Source organism: Cydia strobilella, chromosome 7 (genome assembly GCF_947568885.1).
Source record: "Cydia strobilella chromosome 7, ilCydStro3.1, whole genome shotgun sequence".
In the NCBI taxonomy this organism is placed as follows: Eukaryota; Metazoa; Arthropoda; class Insecta; order Lepidoptera; family Tortricidae; genus Cydia; species Cydia strobilella.
The window spans coordinates 6,898,185-6,915,222 of record NC_086047.1 but is presented as its reverse complement, the minus strand read 5'-3'; the positions used below and the strand labels follow the sequence as shown (position 1 = coordinate 6,915,222).

Sequence of the window (17,038 nt, the reverse complement as noted above, 5' to 3'; positions counted from 1 at the left end):
AAGGTAAGGCAAGTATTTCAAATATGTTTGATTTATCGCATTATTTCCTAAAAGTCAGACAATTTTCAACAAGTTCAAATCGTCGCGAATTTCCTGTAATCCTGGCTCACCCGGATATATCGCTCGGCTGCGCATCGTCATACAAAAAACGGCAAAAAAACGCGACGGTCATAATCCGGCAATAGAGATCGGCTGTGTTGCCAATCAAGCATTTCATCGTGAAACCAGTTCACAGCAACAATGGCGCATTGTTAAGAGCGGGAGTCGTGAACCCTGTCGAAGAAGCTAGAGCCAATGTCTTTCACAACTATGTACTATCGTCAATCAGATTAAAATCAATTGCTCATCACAGAGCACGCTTGAACTCCTTTGGCTATATACCTAGATGCAGGGGCCTGGATATTCATTGATGTGGTTACCATCCCCAGACAGCAGCCTATCGCCAATTTGCGTTTTCTTTTCAACACTGGCATGTCGTTACTACTGTAATCTGAATAGATATGGATATGGTGGAAGTGACCTGTTCTAATTTGTTTTTATATAAATATCAGAATCACGTGCTCTGCGACGCCCTCAGCGGGTGACTATCAAACAATGCGAGGTGGAATCTGGAATGTGACCCGCCTACAAGGCCGCAACGCATCTCAAACCAACTCCAATACAATACACAGAAAACGCCGTATCTACATTCGAGTCTCAACTGGACAAAAGACGTTACTGTCGCGCGAGTAGGTAGATTCCATTGCTATACGGTAGCTGTTGAATTCTTAGACGATTCATTAGCGTTCGTTGATTAATCGATAGCATAATAGCAATGTTTAATGCATGAGGACAAGTCAATTAGGAATGTGTAGCCGGAAAATATGCTACTGGAAAAATTACCCGACATTCTGGTACGTGTTTTAGACATGCGACTTAATGCTTTAATGACTTACCGAAGCCATCAGAGTCGCTAGCTGGATACGCCGGGCATGGTTGCACCATAGTCGCAGCTCGGGACAATACGTCCAACGGGGATTCAACCTTCTCCATTTTATGTACCTGAAAACAGAGCGGGTTTTAAAACCATTGTCTTGAGCGAGTATTTAAAACATTCAGAAAACAAAACAAGCCAAATTGGCTGCCGATACTGGCTCGTACTTTAATAATATAAAAATATTTGAGCATTGTTCGACTTAAACATGCTGTCATTGTTATGGGTTGTAAGTACGTCATTTGCTAAATATATTTGACACCACCTGCTGTTCGGCAAGCTAAACAATTACTGCTTTAAACAAGGGGTCTTAGCGACCAGTATTATAAACTGAAACCGCTTTGATCGAGCGAAATATCTTAAGAATTTATCGGCAGACGTGTCTAATGGAGTATAAATATTTCTGGCGAAGGGGCAACGATGTCTATTATAGTATAAATATTTCTGGCGACAAAGAATTGCAAACATGTCGCAAAGGCCACATGCAAATAGTTCGGCGGCGGAAATTCCTAATCGCACGTAAACGACTAGACGGTGGACAGACGCGAGCCAAGCCGTACGAGCACTCACGTAAATAAGGCGTATCCTGGTAGCGCAAAGTCGTATATGTTTATGTGTTAGAGGCATATGAGTCTTTATTCTCCCACGGGCACGAAGAGGCAGATCGGATCAAACAAAGAGTTGTGAAACGTGGATCGACCGCATACCGCGGCGGGATCGGGAACGCGGCCAATGGTCCACGCTATGGCAGATAAGACATTCTCACTGCGTTGTAACGGATTTGATAGATGGTACGGTTAAACACTATGGCTTTCTATTAAATTTAATATCGTTACTTTCTTCGAATATGACAGTTATGTTTGATTAATGTAACAAATTAGGCGATCTTTTAAAAACATATTCGTGAGTTGCACTTAATAGATTTGACAAACTGTCGACGATCCATTTTATAGAATATATTTTAATATTTTACAGAAAGCATTTAATCAAATAGACATTTAAGCTTATTTGGATAATTTACTTTGATCAAAAATTTATATTTCGTTTAGGCAATGTGTGGTGTAGGAGTAGTTACAGAGTAAATTAACTAATTAGTAAATGTTTTTTATGCAGCAAACATTAGGATAAACAACGGCATCATTTATTATATTACCTCTTACACCGTGAGAATGCGACATTCATCAAACGATATACAGATATGATATGACATTATGATTTGATTGCTTGGGAAGCACTGCAAGTTACTAAAAGATGCAGAGATTGAATTGTACGGAGCAATTACTATCATTACAGTAAATGAGCACGGTGGCAAAGTCACGGATACAATTGACCACCATGGAGTTCCCAAGCACACGGCAAAGAGTTCGTACACAATAAGAAAGACAAGATTCCCATATACCTACGATATATCACAGATCTCCTTGCACTAAGTACGAAAGCTAAAGGTAAATAAACTTTGAAAATTCGTAGTAAAATCAAAACTGGATTCTTAGTTCTTTGTTGCATGATACTCGCCAAATATTGTGATAATAATAAACGAGATTCGCATGGTTAAATTGGCATACCACGCGAAATATTTCTGCGATGGCCAAGCGAGGTGATAAATAAAGAAACATGCTTATTAAACCATTATCATTAGCTAAATCATTCAGTTTTTATTGTTCACTTTTGTGGGAAGGCATTATATGCTTTAAATTTAAATATACCTATAATACTTTGTTCTAGCAGGCTTCTAGTCTTGTATCCAGTCTGTCTATACGGGGCAAGATACATATTTAGAATTCTTTGTTTCCTTTGTTGAAAACCACAAAAGTAAAAACATCTCGATTTTCGTTAGTTAGTTATAGAATGTCGGGTCGTATGGTGTGACTGTGAGAACTTTCTTTTATCACATGTCGTCAGCGGCACTGAAACGGTCTACGATTAAACGGATTCCACACATATCTGTAACATTTTAACGGATACTGATGAATCATAATGAGAACAATAATGGATGTCAAATTCCTGGAACGCAGGATGACATTGAACTTACAGAAGTGGACGTTCCTTTAGGCAATCTTGGACAAATAAAAGGTGTGGATGAGTGCGGGTAAACAAAATTCTGGTATGTCGAATGATGGGTACGTTAATGATGAGGAATTCGGTTGATACATTAGGCACAATAGAATTTTTCTGGCCAGAGGCGAAGTCACGAATTGTGCGGGCACGCCGAGTGAAGAATTTCGTTTCGACACATAGGTACCTAAAGTTGTAGTTACAAGACTTACAAGACAAAATGAAACTTATTGCGCAGGTAATATGTAGTAACTTAAAGGTAGATGTAAATGGTCACGCAGTTTTGGGTAAAAATGCAAGAATGCATCAGTCATTGGAAATTTGGCATCAACATTCAACAAGCGAATAACAAAAACTTTGTGATTTTCATTTTAATTGCTGCCCACAAATGTAACTTGATATTAATTAATCGAATTCTTTGTTCATTTTACGTAATCCCATACGGGCGTTTTTATTTATTTATTTATTTAAACTTTATTGCACAAAATATATACAATAATGTACAATAGAGCCAAACAGAGACACTTACAATTATAATATATATAACAGTTAGGTAACGATTTTGGTACATTTTAGTTATGCTACCTATTTGCTAAATTTAAAGTTTTTTAAAGTTTTAGGTTTTTCAGATTTGATCTTATTTCCTTCACTAGCCTGTATTAAAAAGGTTAGGTAGTGTGTGAAAACTTACTTATAATTCCCATTGATTATTTTTGTGTAATAAAACTAATAAATAACTTAAATTCTTTTATAATCAGTTGTACCCATTGTGTTTAATTTAAAGGCAATAAAGATTAGCTGTATAAAGAATGTTAACATGTTATAGATATATTTTGAATATTTTTATTCTGATTATTTATCATTCTGTAGTACTATATTATCCTATGTATGTAGTATCCTAGTACCTACTCCTACTTAGGTGTAATTATGTCTGATGTCTGTATGTTGTGTTTTGTGTTGTTTGAGTTGAGGTAGCAATTAATTGTGTGTGCTATTTTATGTGCAAATGACAAAAGGTACAGTCGGCATTCAAAGAGTATACAGAAATACAGAATTAGTTTTTATTATTTTGCAGTAATCAATCAATATATGAAGTTAAGGAAACAACAGTTAGGGAAACTCGTGAGTAGGTAATTTGAAATTAAGGGAAGGATAATATAGATGCACAATGTAGGTTATTAATGTTATTATAATACATTTTAAAATAGAGATGGGCCGAATATTCGGTATTCGGCATATTCGGCAAGTTTTCCAAGGTTCGTATTTGGCCGAATTATTCGGTTTTTGTGTCGAATATTCGGCAAATATTTAAAAATGTTTGTCTTGTTACAACCCTGTAAAATTTAAGCTCCTCCAGAACTTTTAAGTACTCTCTCCCATCAGGTTACGTTGTCCCGTTATAATTAAAGCACATGATGAGACATGTTGATTCTATAGCATGTTTTGATGATACGCCTTTTGACCTGTTTGTTTCAAGGGAATTGCCTAGGAAGCGATTCATCATTAGCTGCTAATGTAATTAGTGTTTTCAAATGGTTTAGAATGATTCAGATGAACCGAATACTTCGGCTGAATTCGGTACGGCACATCACATCTCTATATTAAAGTACCGTAGACTCAGGTAATTATAGTCCTTAAGTACAACTATGGTTCAGTCCTTTATGATCTGTACTCGTTACATTTATTTTGGAGCTTAGATACACCAATGTAATATATTTCTTGAATAAAAATGATGATGATGATGATGATGAATGCTCCTTCTATATTATATACTCAATATAATTTGAAAAATACTTATACATGTTTTACTGGAACTTGAATTTGGACCATAGTTGTCAGTTGTGGACTAAAGTTACCTGATTTTACGGTACCTAAGTACCAGTGACGGTAAGTAAAAATATTTATAAGCCAGCCGAAGCTAATTCGGCTCTCGTTTCATGAGGTTGTCGTAAAAGCGCTTAACTGTCTCAAAATTAGGCAAGCCGATGGGAATTGAGTTCTGTTATCGCTCCGCTACTGCTATGTACTACAATGCATTAATTGACCAAGCGTTAGCGAATGTCCGGATGTTATCGTCTACAGGTCACATTTCTCAACCGATTCTCGTGAAATTTTGTGAGCAGATTCAAGAATTTAATATTTTTACAATGCATGTGCTCGAAAAGTGCGTTTCCTACGGAGCCATATCATGCGGAAAGTACTACTTTTCCGCACTAGTGATTTTTGTTTTCAATTTTTTTTACAGTACATATGGTGCTACTTTCTTGCACTAGTGCGGAAAAGAGCACTTTTCGTGCATATGTCGAAAGTTTAAAGGGCCATATGTACTGTAAAACGTTGTACAATACACGTGCGAATAGGTAATTCGCAACTCGTGTCGATTTAAAACACTCCTTTTAATAATTAAACTTATTTGCCATGATATGTTTTTTTATTTACTCGCACAATGCATAGTTAAACATTGTATGATACACGTGCGTAAAGATGATTTCCGACTCGTATTCCTATTCGGAATATATATATTCGGAAATCATACACTTTCCGCACTTGTTGCATAAATTGCTATTTTAGCCGATTCGGAATTTTTTCAAAATGGCGGGGCCATGGGGGTAAGCGAGGTCTACAGCTCACAGAGCCACTAGTTTATAATACCCATACCCATATAAGAACTGCTTGAACTCACCGTCGCCGGTTATTGTCGGTTATCAGCGCGCTTTTATGGTTTCTAATAGATTTCAACAAAAATGTCTCTTCAGGACAGTTGCCTTTTCAGGATAGTTGTCTAAAGTTTACGTAAAACGTTATCACCTGCTAATAGTCTCCAGACGAAAACCACATGGTGGTCGAACCTTGACATTCCGAAAGTTAAAAATAATAATCATTTTCCTACGCCACTCCAATCTAAATGCTACCTTATTGCCTAACTCTTAGGTAACATTTGCGTTGTTATCGGCAGTCTTATTAGGGCTAGCCCGCATTTTGGGGTGCGGTGCATTTACGCCGGTTGGTAGGCTACCCCTGCTGCGAAAGTGCTTCGTGGAGTAATGTCGTCAGTATTATAAAGTTTCTATTTACATACGATGTTTTTATTCTGAGATGGCAACGCGCACGTGGCCGGAGGGGCCGCCGGGAACGAGCAGATGTTCCCTTTGAAGTAGGGTTCCCCAATCCTGTACATATAAGTAAGCATCCCTTTTATAACTAGGTATACATGGTCGCCTTGTAAGTTCTCAAATTAGATGGGATGATTCGTAACACGAAAAAATAGATTCTAAAATGCAAATCTTTACTTTCGTAAATGCCATGTTCCAAATTAGTCAAATTCCTCGTTCTAATCAGATAATGCTGGTAACCGCATTCAAATATTGTCTACAAGTAAAATATTGTATTAAATAAGAACGTATGAATCGAATAAATAATATGCTGGAATGTAAATAAATGGATTTGATACTAAGAATGTTTTGTAATTATAGTTTGTTAAAATAATTTAAGACGTCCGAATGGTATACTAGGACAAGCTCTTAAGTAACGTTACTACATATAACTACGGTTGTAGCTAATTAACAGCCTTATGAATAAGTACCTACACAGTACAGAGGTAAGCAGGTACATGGTACAAATAAATAAAAATATGTATATCAAAACTAAAATTTGGGTTGCCAGATCCAAAAATTTCGGAATTCTGGAGCCCATGGAGCAATAAAGGTATACTTGCTCTTCCAAGACGCATTTTATCGAGAGATTTTTATATCTCGGCGCGCCGGGAGTCTAACGAATCCCGACCATCAGTTCGCCTGCCGAAATTATGAGCAAGATGACATTCCTTCGAGGTCATACTCATAATCGGGATTTTACTGACATTTTGTGTAGTCTTCGATTACCTATACGGTATTATGAATCTCCTAAAAATATCTATAAGCGGGCAAGATGCAATGGATTAAGATAGAAGATTGAGGCGTTTAGTACAAGAATCATATTTATTTCTCGTGAAACTGACTAGCATCAACTTAGAAAATCTAGGTAATCCAGTCTAGATACTTTGGGGCGTCCAGCAACTTTAACAACCCTAAAGGCGTGATCTATAAGTAATACGGCAGATGCGACCTAAGGCATATGGGAAATGAATCTGCCGGGTCACATTGGCTAATCAGGCGTTATCGAGACGCGTTATCTGCCAGTGCCATATGCGTTCGCACCACGTTCGCACAGACCGAGCATTCCCATTATACAAGCGAGTTAACGTTCCACCAATACCCAGTATATTGAAACCTCTAGGACCGTAACAACTATGCCTGATCGGAGTGTCTCTTATAATGGTTAGCATGAACATTTGACTCTGTAAGCTATATTAATGACACCCCTATCGGTCGCATTCCGCGCTATTATGCTCGCGAGAACGCTCGAAAATAAGGCCATTACATGCTCCTTACAGCTTTAACATAGGCGTCGTAATCGCATGAACATTTTTTGCGGTAAGTATAGCGGCGAATTTTTTGCTCGGCACTCGCAAATCAAACCGGTGTAGAGGTAAGTACTAAGTACGTAGTGCGTTGTACGAGTAATGAAAATCATAACAGTGGGCGACTTGATCTGATTATGGCGGTGTCTATTGTATTGTAAAACATCATACAAACATATTATCCAAGTATGAAAAGAAAACTCGTCACTTTATATGACTAAATTGTATTTTATATTGAATAATCAACAACTGTAATTATGCTGCATAATTTATACATTTTAAATTTAATACATATTTTTTTTCTAATAGGTGTTTTGAGCTTGGAAAATAACAGATCATCTATTTCCGTATGTAGCCATCAAATACTAAGTAGATATGTATGAACATGACAATCATAAACAAACATGGTCCTGAATAAATATGTACCTATGTTTTGGAAAATAAAGTACCTAATCTATAAATGCTTAACTAGTCCTCAATAAAAGCTTGAAGAATGCAATAAAATCTGTATAATTTCATACCAAGCATAAAAGTAAACATCAAGGAATTCAAGTAGGTATATAGAAGGTACTTACTTAATTTATTCCCAATTCGATATCCCGTCCTCAATAAGCAGCAATTAACAATGTCCTCGCATAAATACAAAGAAAAATACTTTAATCAGCATTAGATTACGACCAGTAAAGTGTTTTAACTCTAATAAGTTAGGAAAAAGTTCATAACAGCGCAACAAAACCGGTGACGAACAAAAATCAATACGGCATTGCAAAAACTGTATTGTTTCACACAACTCGCTGCCAGTTCACTCGGCGCAAAAAAACACACTGAATCTTAACGTTGAACATCCATTTTATGTCAATTGCACTATCGTATTATTTGTTGTTATTTCATAAAACCCAACTAGCGCGCCACGACACTGTTGACGAAATAATCGCGTTTGACATTTGAGCCGAGCCCACAGCTATTGGAATGCAGGGAATGTCAAATATTTTCAGTGCTGCCATCTATGTAATGGAATGTTAAACGTAACAACGGCGGCGCACTGGAGTGCTTGCTTCTTTAAGCATAAACGGCCTACACTTTTTACAAAGCCTGTTTTAAGCCAAAACAATGAGAAAAACCTGTCGAAATTGTTAAAACTATAATCTTAGAGTGGATAGCCTCAAGCTAATACAAATATATCACTGAATATAAAAGTAAAGTAGCACATTTGCGAATCTAATGGAATGCGACCAAGCTAAGGCCGCCGTTCCTACGTCACAGCCGCTAGCCGCGCAGGCGTGATGTTAGTCCGTCTGCTGCAGGGTTATCGACACACGTTGGAAAGAACCAGGGTCAGGCTTCATTCCTCAGTGCACGTAGCATATCGAATAAATGCTTGGTTTCGGTTCGGTACTTTAATTAACATTTTATAAACTGTAATTACATAGAAGAGGAATATTCTTAGAGATTTCTACGAATTTATAAATGATAACTGGCAAAAATATTCGTGTAATTATTAGTCTCATTAATTACTGGTATCAGTCTACCAGTACCTGCTACTAAAGGCTTTTTGCAAGTTCGTTATTAAGTAAAAAAAATATGCTTGTAAGCATTTTTACATTATGTTGTAACATCGCCCACAATGTTAACTAACAGTTTGTAAATCTTATTACAAAAGGCATAAGGTCCACCGATGGACAGTTAAGAGTGTTACTCATAGAAATATGAATAGTGTTACTGTTTGTACTACCATTCTGGTTTTTAGCGCCATCTGTTAGAAATAACTGATAATAACAGGTTAACTTGGTAGCTTTTCTTACACTAGATAGGCATTTATTCTAATTCAATCTTTTTGCTCGAGATGGCAGTATTGCGGCGGGAAACATTTTAAAATTCATAAGTAAAGTTGAAATTGTGTTTAGAGAAAACAAGTTCGAGTCGGACTCGCCCACCGAGGGTACTTTTTAGTATTTGTTGTTGTAGCGGCAACAGAAATACATCATCTGTGAAAATTTCAACTACCCAGCTTCACGGTTCGTGAGATACAGCCTGGTGACAGACAAACGGACAGACGGACAGCGGAGTCTTATTAATAGGGTCCCGTTTTTATCGTTTGGGTACGAAACCCTAAAAAACCGACCCCAAGACTTCGAAATAGGCGGTTGGCAACAATGGCAGCTGTCGAAAGTTGATGCTAATGGCAGCCAACGTGTAAAATGTAACACAAAAAAAAAACAACGAATTTACAGTTCTCAGTTGACTTCTGGAAGAGGTTTGGGCCGGCTACTATTATCAGCACACCTCACCATCACCATCACCACGGGACGGGTTTGGGAGTTTAGGTAGGTACATATATTCTATTTGTAGGTACAGGGTACAGTCAGCAGCAGAAGTTGCTAAGCGGGCGAGATGTTCAAAATAATCTTGACGCGACTTTATTGTTAAGAGAATAAGAGCGTGTCAAGGTAATTTGAACACCTCGCCCGCTTAGCAACTTCTGCTGCTGACTATATCATAGTAGGTTGGTTATAAAAATGAAAGGAAAATCATTTTACATGACACAATATTTATTCCATCTAACAAAACACTCGTTATAAACCTCAGTACAAATCAACAGATTTTTATAAACATAAAACAAGGGTATGGATATCTGCATCCCTACTCAACAAGTGAAATAAATTAGTGCAGTTAGTAATTAAAATCAAAATCATTTTAGATCAACATTCTATTACGAAAACTGTCATGACAATTTATTTGATCTTTCTTATCTAAACAATAAGGTTGATTTTATAATAGATGAAGTAACTCCACTGACTGACCCTTTTCCGAATTGTAGGCACACCCAGCTGCAAAAGTGCATGGCCACTTTATGAGTAAATTTCAGTATCGATACAGTACCTACGCACCATTTTCTTTCTAAATGGCGCGATGCCCGGTAGGATACCAATAAATGCGAGTGAGATGCCTTATGACACGACTCGCAGTGCATTTCGCGCGCACATCAATAGGCGCAAGCGATCGTATCATATTGCAACCCCGCCACGCACCCGAGTCGATCAGGGGGCCTCGGCAAGATAACAATCGTACATCGACAAGTGCCAAACGAAAAGAAATAAATGTACTTATATGGATGACAGGTGCTACGAAAAGTCACGTGACTATTTCCATACATTATCGGCGTTTTCTATCAACTATTGTTATCTTGTTTTGGCCCCCAGCCGGGCTAGCACATGATTAGCGCGAGAGTATCTCGCCGCTACATAGACTACCCGTCGCCTTTAATTCATATAGTTACTATAGTTAGTAAAAGACGGGTAGTCTATAGTCTATCACGCGGCGAGATACTGTCGCGTCAATCATGTGCTCGGCCTAATACCTCTGATCATGTCGCCCCGTCACTGTCAAGTTAAACGGTTTAGATTTATGTTTTTGCCGAACACTTCTGCTGCTAAGAGAGACAGGGACACAACTTATACTTTTCACCTTTCTCTGTCCCTCTTAGCAAAAAGTTTCCTGAAAATGGATAGATGTAGTGCATAATTATTTTCCATCGTCGTGTCTTGCTATTTCAGTCAGTCTTGGTACAAAAAGTAGGTGACATTGACTGAAATAGCATGACTAATACGAACGTTTCCGAGATAATACGATGGAAAACAATTATGCACTATATCTTTACATGAAACCTCTTTAGGAAGGGCCTTAATCTCATTCACCTCAGATAATTTAGAACATAAATACACAATGTAAAATAATGTATACATTTTTCTATTACCTGGAAGGCAAATATTTTTTTTGCTAATTAGCAACCTAGTAAAGATTTAAAAAACGAACGGATTAAAGCACCTAACCTAACAGTGTAAGTTACAATAATAATTTTATCTCATTGAATAATTCGTTTTAAGGCCTTTCTCCGACCAAAGATTCAGTAAAATATTTCTGAGCATGATAAGTAGTGGAGCATTCAGCATTACGTAGAGTAACTAATTCATATATTTTTTAATATAAATTCAAGTTACTATTTGAAAAATATCAAGATTGGTATCTTATTATAATCACTCATATTATTTCAGGGTACCTCATCGTATATTTATAACACGTTGATTTCAATAATAACTAAAAAATGTAGGTTTTTTAATAGGAGCTTCTGTATATAATATAAAGGAACTTTAGTGAGAGAAAGGCCAATTTTAAAGTAATGATCACATTCATATACAATTTTTATTACATGTATATAATAAACATCTCACTTGGGATTCTTAATAACTATACTATACCTAAACTAATAATACTCGTAAATACATAAATAGGTATTTTTGGTAATAATTTGGTTCCGTTAGTTTATTCCAAAAATGGTAAGGTATAACCGAAACATTAAGTATTTAAATTATAATTAAATAACACAGTGGACATGATTTATTAAATACTAACCTAAGTAAATACTTAGTACTCTTATAAATAGTATTAACATGTAATTTGATATTTTTTATCCTATTTCACAGAAAAATACAGGAAGGTTTAGGCAATAATGATTTTGAATCATGGGTAGATATATATATATATTTATTTTCATCTCATATTTATTTTATAAATATATTATATTAGGTATATCCTTTCAACACATCCATAGGCATCCTCTAAGTGTATGTATAAATAAGTTATAGGTACATAGATGACAGATATCTTTAATCCATTACATATGATTACATGTCTAATAAATTTAAACTTAAAACCTTAGATAAAAAAAGTAAGTCAACAGTGAAAAGGGCCCAAGCCATAAGAAGTCAATGCAATGACGAGTTTTTAATGTTTGTACCTCTTTTGCTTCATTTAAAAATGAAAATGAAAAATATTTATTTCGTACCCTATTACTAGTAAACTTTCCAAATGTGTGCCGATGCCTCTTTTTAAGTATGTAGTAAAAAGATAAGCAGCACCGCTCTTGCGTAATAGTACCTTACAATTTGTGTGTGTAGGTACATGTTTCACATGTTTGGTGTGTGTATTTGAAATGTTTACAAAATTATCAACGGTAAGGGATTCAAGATATCATTCATGTCATTGGAAACTTCTTAGGTATCACATTCATACGTTTTCTATCTAACTAAATACGTTTATCGTACGTGTAAATAATCTTCATAACCCTTACGTTACGTGCTCTATCATACTCCGGTTTACGTCCTACTTGTATATTTTACACTTATTTTAACTTGTAATACATTGGGGGACGGTTCGTATTAAATAAAATAGTTTACGATAACTTTTATGGATTAGTATTAGTATTAGTTAGGGCCTGAGATAGACAACCTGTAACGCAAAGTTAACAGGTTTCCTGGAGGCTTATGAAGGATTTGTGCGGATAAGTCGAAATACTTTTATATCAGTACTTAGATATATTTAATATTAGGAAGGAGTATTGAAGATTGTATTGAGCTCAGAATGATTCTAGTGAAAGGACAATTGTCTACAAAGGAAAAAAAGGAGAAATGTGCGCCGCTTTAGTTTGGAAGTTTCGTTAATTTTGAACGCAAGGCGCTTGACTTTTGTAAGTTGGTTAGATGGCATTGATTTGGATCTTGCTCTTAATTGAGCATATTTTAGTTAGTACTAGTAATCAATGACATCGCCATAAATTGCCTCGCCTTAAATTGATGCCCAATAACGATACCAACCTACCAAGTTCAACATACATTATTTTTAGGCGACAAGTAAAGTATGTTACTATTAGTATATATGCAACTAACATGTTTATCGATTTACGTTATAGGTTGCATAACTAGAGAGTTCTACATAGTCAAGTTGCTAGAAAAAAAAACTACCACATGTTTGGAACGCCATATTTTATAGGATGGGCGTCTAAGAAACGTTAACGTAAACGTAAGTGGTTAGTGGCACCACATAGAAGCCAGAGACCACAAACACACCCACACAGAGCCATGGTTGTTGGAGAAAAAAAATCGGGTTTATTTTATAGCTCTTGATAAAGGCCGGAGAGACTATATTTTACGATAACAACCACGGTCCGTGCTGCCGTCGTTCTGCTTAATTGCTTAACATTACAGGACTACCTTTTCACTTACTCTTTTAAAAGGTTTTCAAACCCTGCGCAGGAGGTGCTTAGGACCGGTCCCGACATACAAGTGGGACACACGACAACAAAATGTTCGGAAAAGCCGTTTAGTCAAATCTACCTAAACATGACTCTGTAGTCAACCATTTCAAACCACACAAACCGAGTAGGTAGTCTAAATTATTTTAATTCCAACATTCCCATTGAAAGTTGGGTGAAGGCCTATCTAGTGCTCCGGCTACTTGGTGCAGTTCACGCACTAAACTAAAACTAATGAATATACCGATTTCATAAGCAAAACCGCAGCAATGGGACCTAGGATCACATTAAGTTCTATATTAACTATGTATAAAGCCTAGCTTGTTTGACAGTTGTTTATAAGCCTGTTGATTCAGGCTTTCAATTTCAGTCAATAAACCTTTCTTTAAACTTTCTGAGTAATATTGACATTATTGACCCATTTCATTATGATATTGAAATCATATGCTATTGAAATAAGGATATAATTTTAGCTCGCGATAACGCTCTTTAAATACGCGCCTATACATTCCTTTTTACCTCATTATATAAACTTTCGTTGTTAGTCGCTCATTTTGGTAATAAGTCCTAAATATCTAGAAAATTATGTTTTACATATATCTATTAAAGTATCATAGTACGAAGTCCTCCTCTTGTTTTCCACTAGAATGAAATCAGCAACGTTGTATTATGCACCATTTTGGCTAATGTTCAAGAATGTCGACCAACCGAGAGCGTAACTAACGTTCCGTTGAGATTTTGTCAAGGTTTTTTTTAGATATAACATGAGATAGAATCCGTAATCGGTAACCAGTAATGTAATCTCGGGTACCTACTATTAACTAAAGTGGTTACTTTAAATGGAAGATGGTTATCTTCATAAACACGAGCATAAAAAATTACTTCAATACTACGAGTATTCCGTGTTAATTCTCTTTAGGTCTTGGAAACTATGTGTTTCCTAAGACACGTAGGTACGCGTTGTTACTGACGATTTGTTAATTGTCTATCGGTAATGCCGGGCAATCAGGCACGAATGAATACATCCCAATGTTACAAAGCGGAACAAGTTTTAATATATGTATTACATTCCTTTAATATATCTATGGACTGTTCTTGAAAGACAGCTCTATTCGCTCCGGAATATTTGGACTTTAATTTTTATATCATATTTGAGTTTCTGTATCATGTAATTTGCAAATATTATGATACAATGGGCATAAGTAACTGCTGTTAGGCTCAGCTCGGCATGTTAACCAATTAAATTAAGCTACTTTGAAATAGATGTAAACTTGGTTAATATAAAATACATATTAAAGTATATATAGCTTTGTAAATGGGCCCGGATTCATATTACTTTAAAATAGATTTTGCTGTTCGTTATAATAGATCTTCATCCCTTAATTCATAATAAATGCTATAATTATATATTTAAATTTTACAAAACTTGTAAAGCAACAAGAACATATTATTTTAAATTAACCTTAACTTTACTCTAACTAAAGTTAGGTTATCACAATACATAAGTACTATAATAATTTTTAAAATGATATGTTACAAAAGTAATTAAGTATAATCACGCATAAGTATATCATCTCCCTTTAGGTGTAAATATAAAAATACAAGTCGGTAAATGTATAATAACACAGGTAGGTATAAAACAACTCTGTATTGGAAGGAATGTACCTCGCAAATAAATTAGTACTTAGGTCGCCAATTCAAAAATCATCTATTCAGCCAAATATGTGTAAGATACGAGGTTATCTCTCGATTAAGGGATCTATTTGCACAGTTTAACTTTACAACTAAATCTTTTGATGCCGAATATAATCCTAACTATTTCTATTCGAACGTGTATGTCTTTAACAAACGATGTATGCTACTGGATTAAAACTAACAACTGTCTGCACAATTTGCAACCTGATAACACTTTAATTTTTTTTAACCTTCCGCTTAAAAACCGGTACTTTCCATTTGTTCCATAGAACTACGGCAGCCTTAGAGTTTAAACTCGTACAAAAAGTCTTAGTCCTATAGCACTAATGAGAATTACGCCAATCGCATTGAGAAACCATGCAAGCGCTCCACCTAATTCCCACTTTACAGGACGCTGACCCCAATTCCGTAAACGTTATATCATATCATAAAACATTCCAAAAAAACAGCCTTAATTTGAATAAGGTTGCGATGCGATTAATATTAATTCGTAAACGTTTCGGACAAAGGGGTACTCGCCTATTTAAATAAAGAGTTGCCTAAAGAAAAGTAGAGGGCGTTCGCGTGACATCAGAGGACGGTTGCCATCCCAGTCGAGATCGTCTTGCTCCTGAGTCGTGCCAGCACATGGCTTCATCTTTAACGGTCTAGTGGACGAGGAAGCTCCGCATCTTCGGCATTGGGAACGCCTCACGCCTAGAGGCCTGCGCCACCACCAATAACCTTCCATAGATTCTTCGTAACGTGCTTTATCAGAAGTTGAAGGTCTTTCTTCGTACCGCTTATCGGAAGTGGAGGGGCCTTCGTACCGAGCGGTCGTCGGGCCCTCATAGCGGACGGTGGAGCTCGGGACCTCATAACGCGTGTCTGAGGTGGAGGGTAGTTCATAGTACTGTCTTTCTCGGCTGGATGAGGGTCGGTCAGACCAGGTGGAGGTTTCGCTGTCGCAGGGGGTGACAGGAGCACTTTGTGCGGGTTTCGGAACGTAGAGCGTATGAGTTTCTTCGGTGAATGATCCGCGTTTCTGGAATTTAATAAAAACCTAGCGTTAGTAAGTGGATTTATGTAATTTCGTACGTACGGCGTACAAGTTAAGTTAGGCGTAGTCCTGTGCACGTTGGCCGACCGGTGGGACTCACCGTGGATAAAGCACTGGGTGCAGCTACATGCCCCATTATGTAAAAATCTGTATTAATGTTATAATGTTTGTATTAACCCTAGATTTAAGTATAAGTATGTATGTACACATTAAGTATGGACTTTTGTTCGAAATAAATTATTATTGATTGATTGATTGAATAATCAAGATCAAGTGCGGGTAGTTCGCAAAAACCGCGCAGCAAGAAGATGTTGATACAATTCCTCGCGAGTCTGCCTGTGACCACAAACGTAACGTCTCGTTCGAAACGTGCGGCCATAAGTAAACGTAACTTTTTACGCGATTAAGTCCCGTATTAGTTTAAAATTATGAGTGATGAAAATCGTATTAGTTTAAATCAATATAATATTAATAATGTCTAGGTGCCTGGACGTCTTGGATAGACTCCTATATAATAATTGGTATTGTGCTGATACTATTAACATTTTTGAAAAACAAACCTAACCTAACACCCTATTCTACACAATCTATAGAAAATATTTTTGAAAATACTTCTGTTTCAGCTGGAAAAAAATTATGCGAAAAGAGTTTTATGCGTAACATTACATTAGGACAATCAATTATTATGCGACGAGATAGGCACCGGTCTTGCATACGGCGCAGATAGTC

The 17,038-nt window shown here is 36.5% G+C and overlaps 2 protein-coding genes across 2 annotated transcripts in view; both read right to left on the bottom strand.

Annotated features, from left to right (window-relative positions):
• Positions 1 to 8,437, bottom strand: part of LOC134743025 (transcription cofactor vestigial-like protein 4) — a 41,444-nt gene extending 33,007 nt beyond the window's left edge. The window contains exons 1-2 of the mRNA XM_063676293.1: positions 8,063 to 8,437; positions 936 to 1,041 (exon numbers count right to left, since the gene is read on the bottom strand). Of these exons, the coding sequence (XP_063532363.1) occupies positions 936 to 1,032 (97 nt within the window). The 5' untranslated portion in view covers positions 1,033 to 1,041; positions 8,063 to 8,437. The remainder of the gene's footprint in view (positions 1 to 935; positions 1,042 to 8,062) is intronic.
• A 1,581-nt stretch (positions 8,438 to 10,018) lies between these two features.
• Positions 10,019 to 17,038, bottom strand: part of LOC134743081 (uncharacterized) — a 222,626-nt gene continuing 215,606 nt past the window's right edge. Inside the window, exon 21 of the mRNA XM_063676391.1 lies at positions 10,019 to 16,294. The gene's annotated coding sequence lies outside the window, so the exon portion shown is untranslated. The remainder of the gene's footprint in view (positions 16,295 to 17,038) is intronic.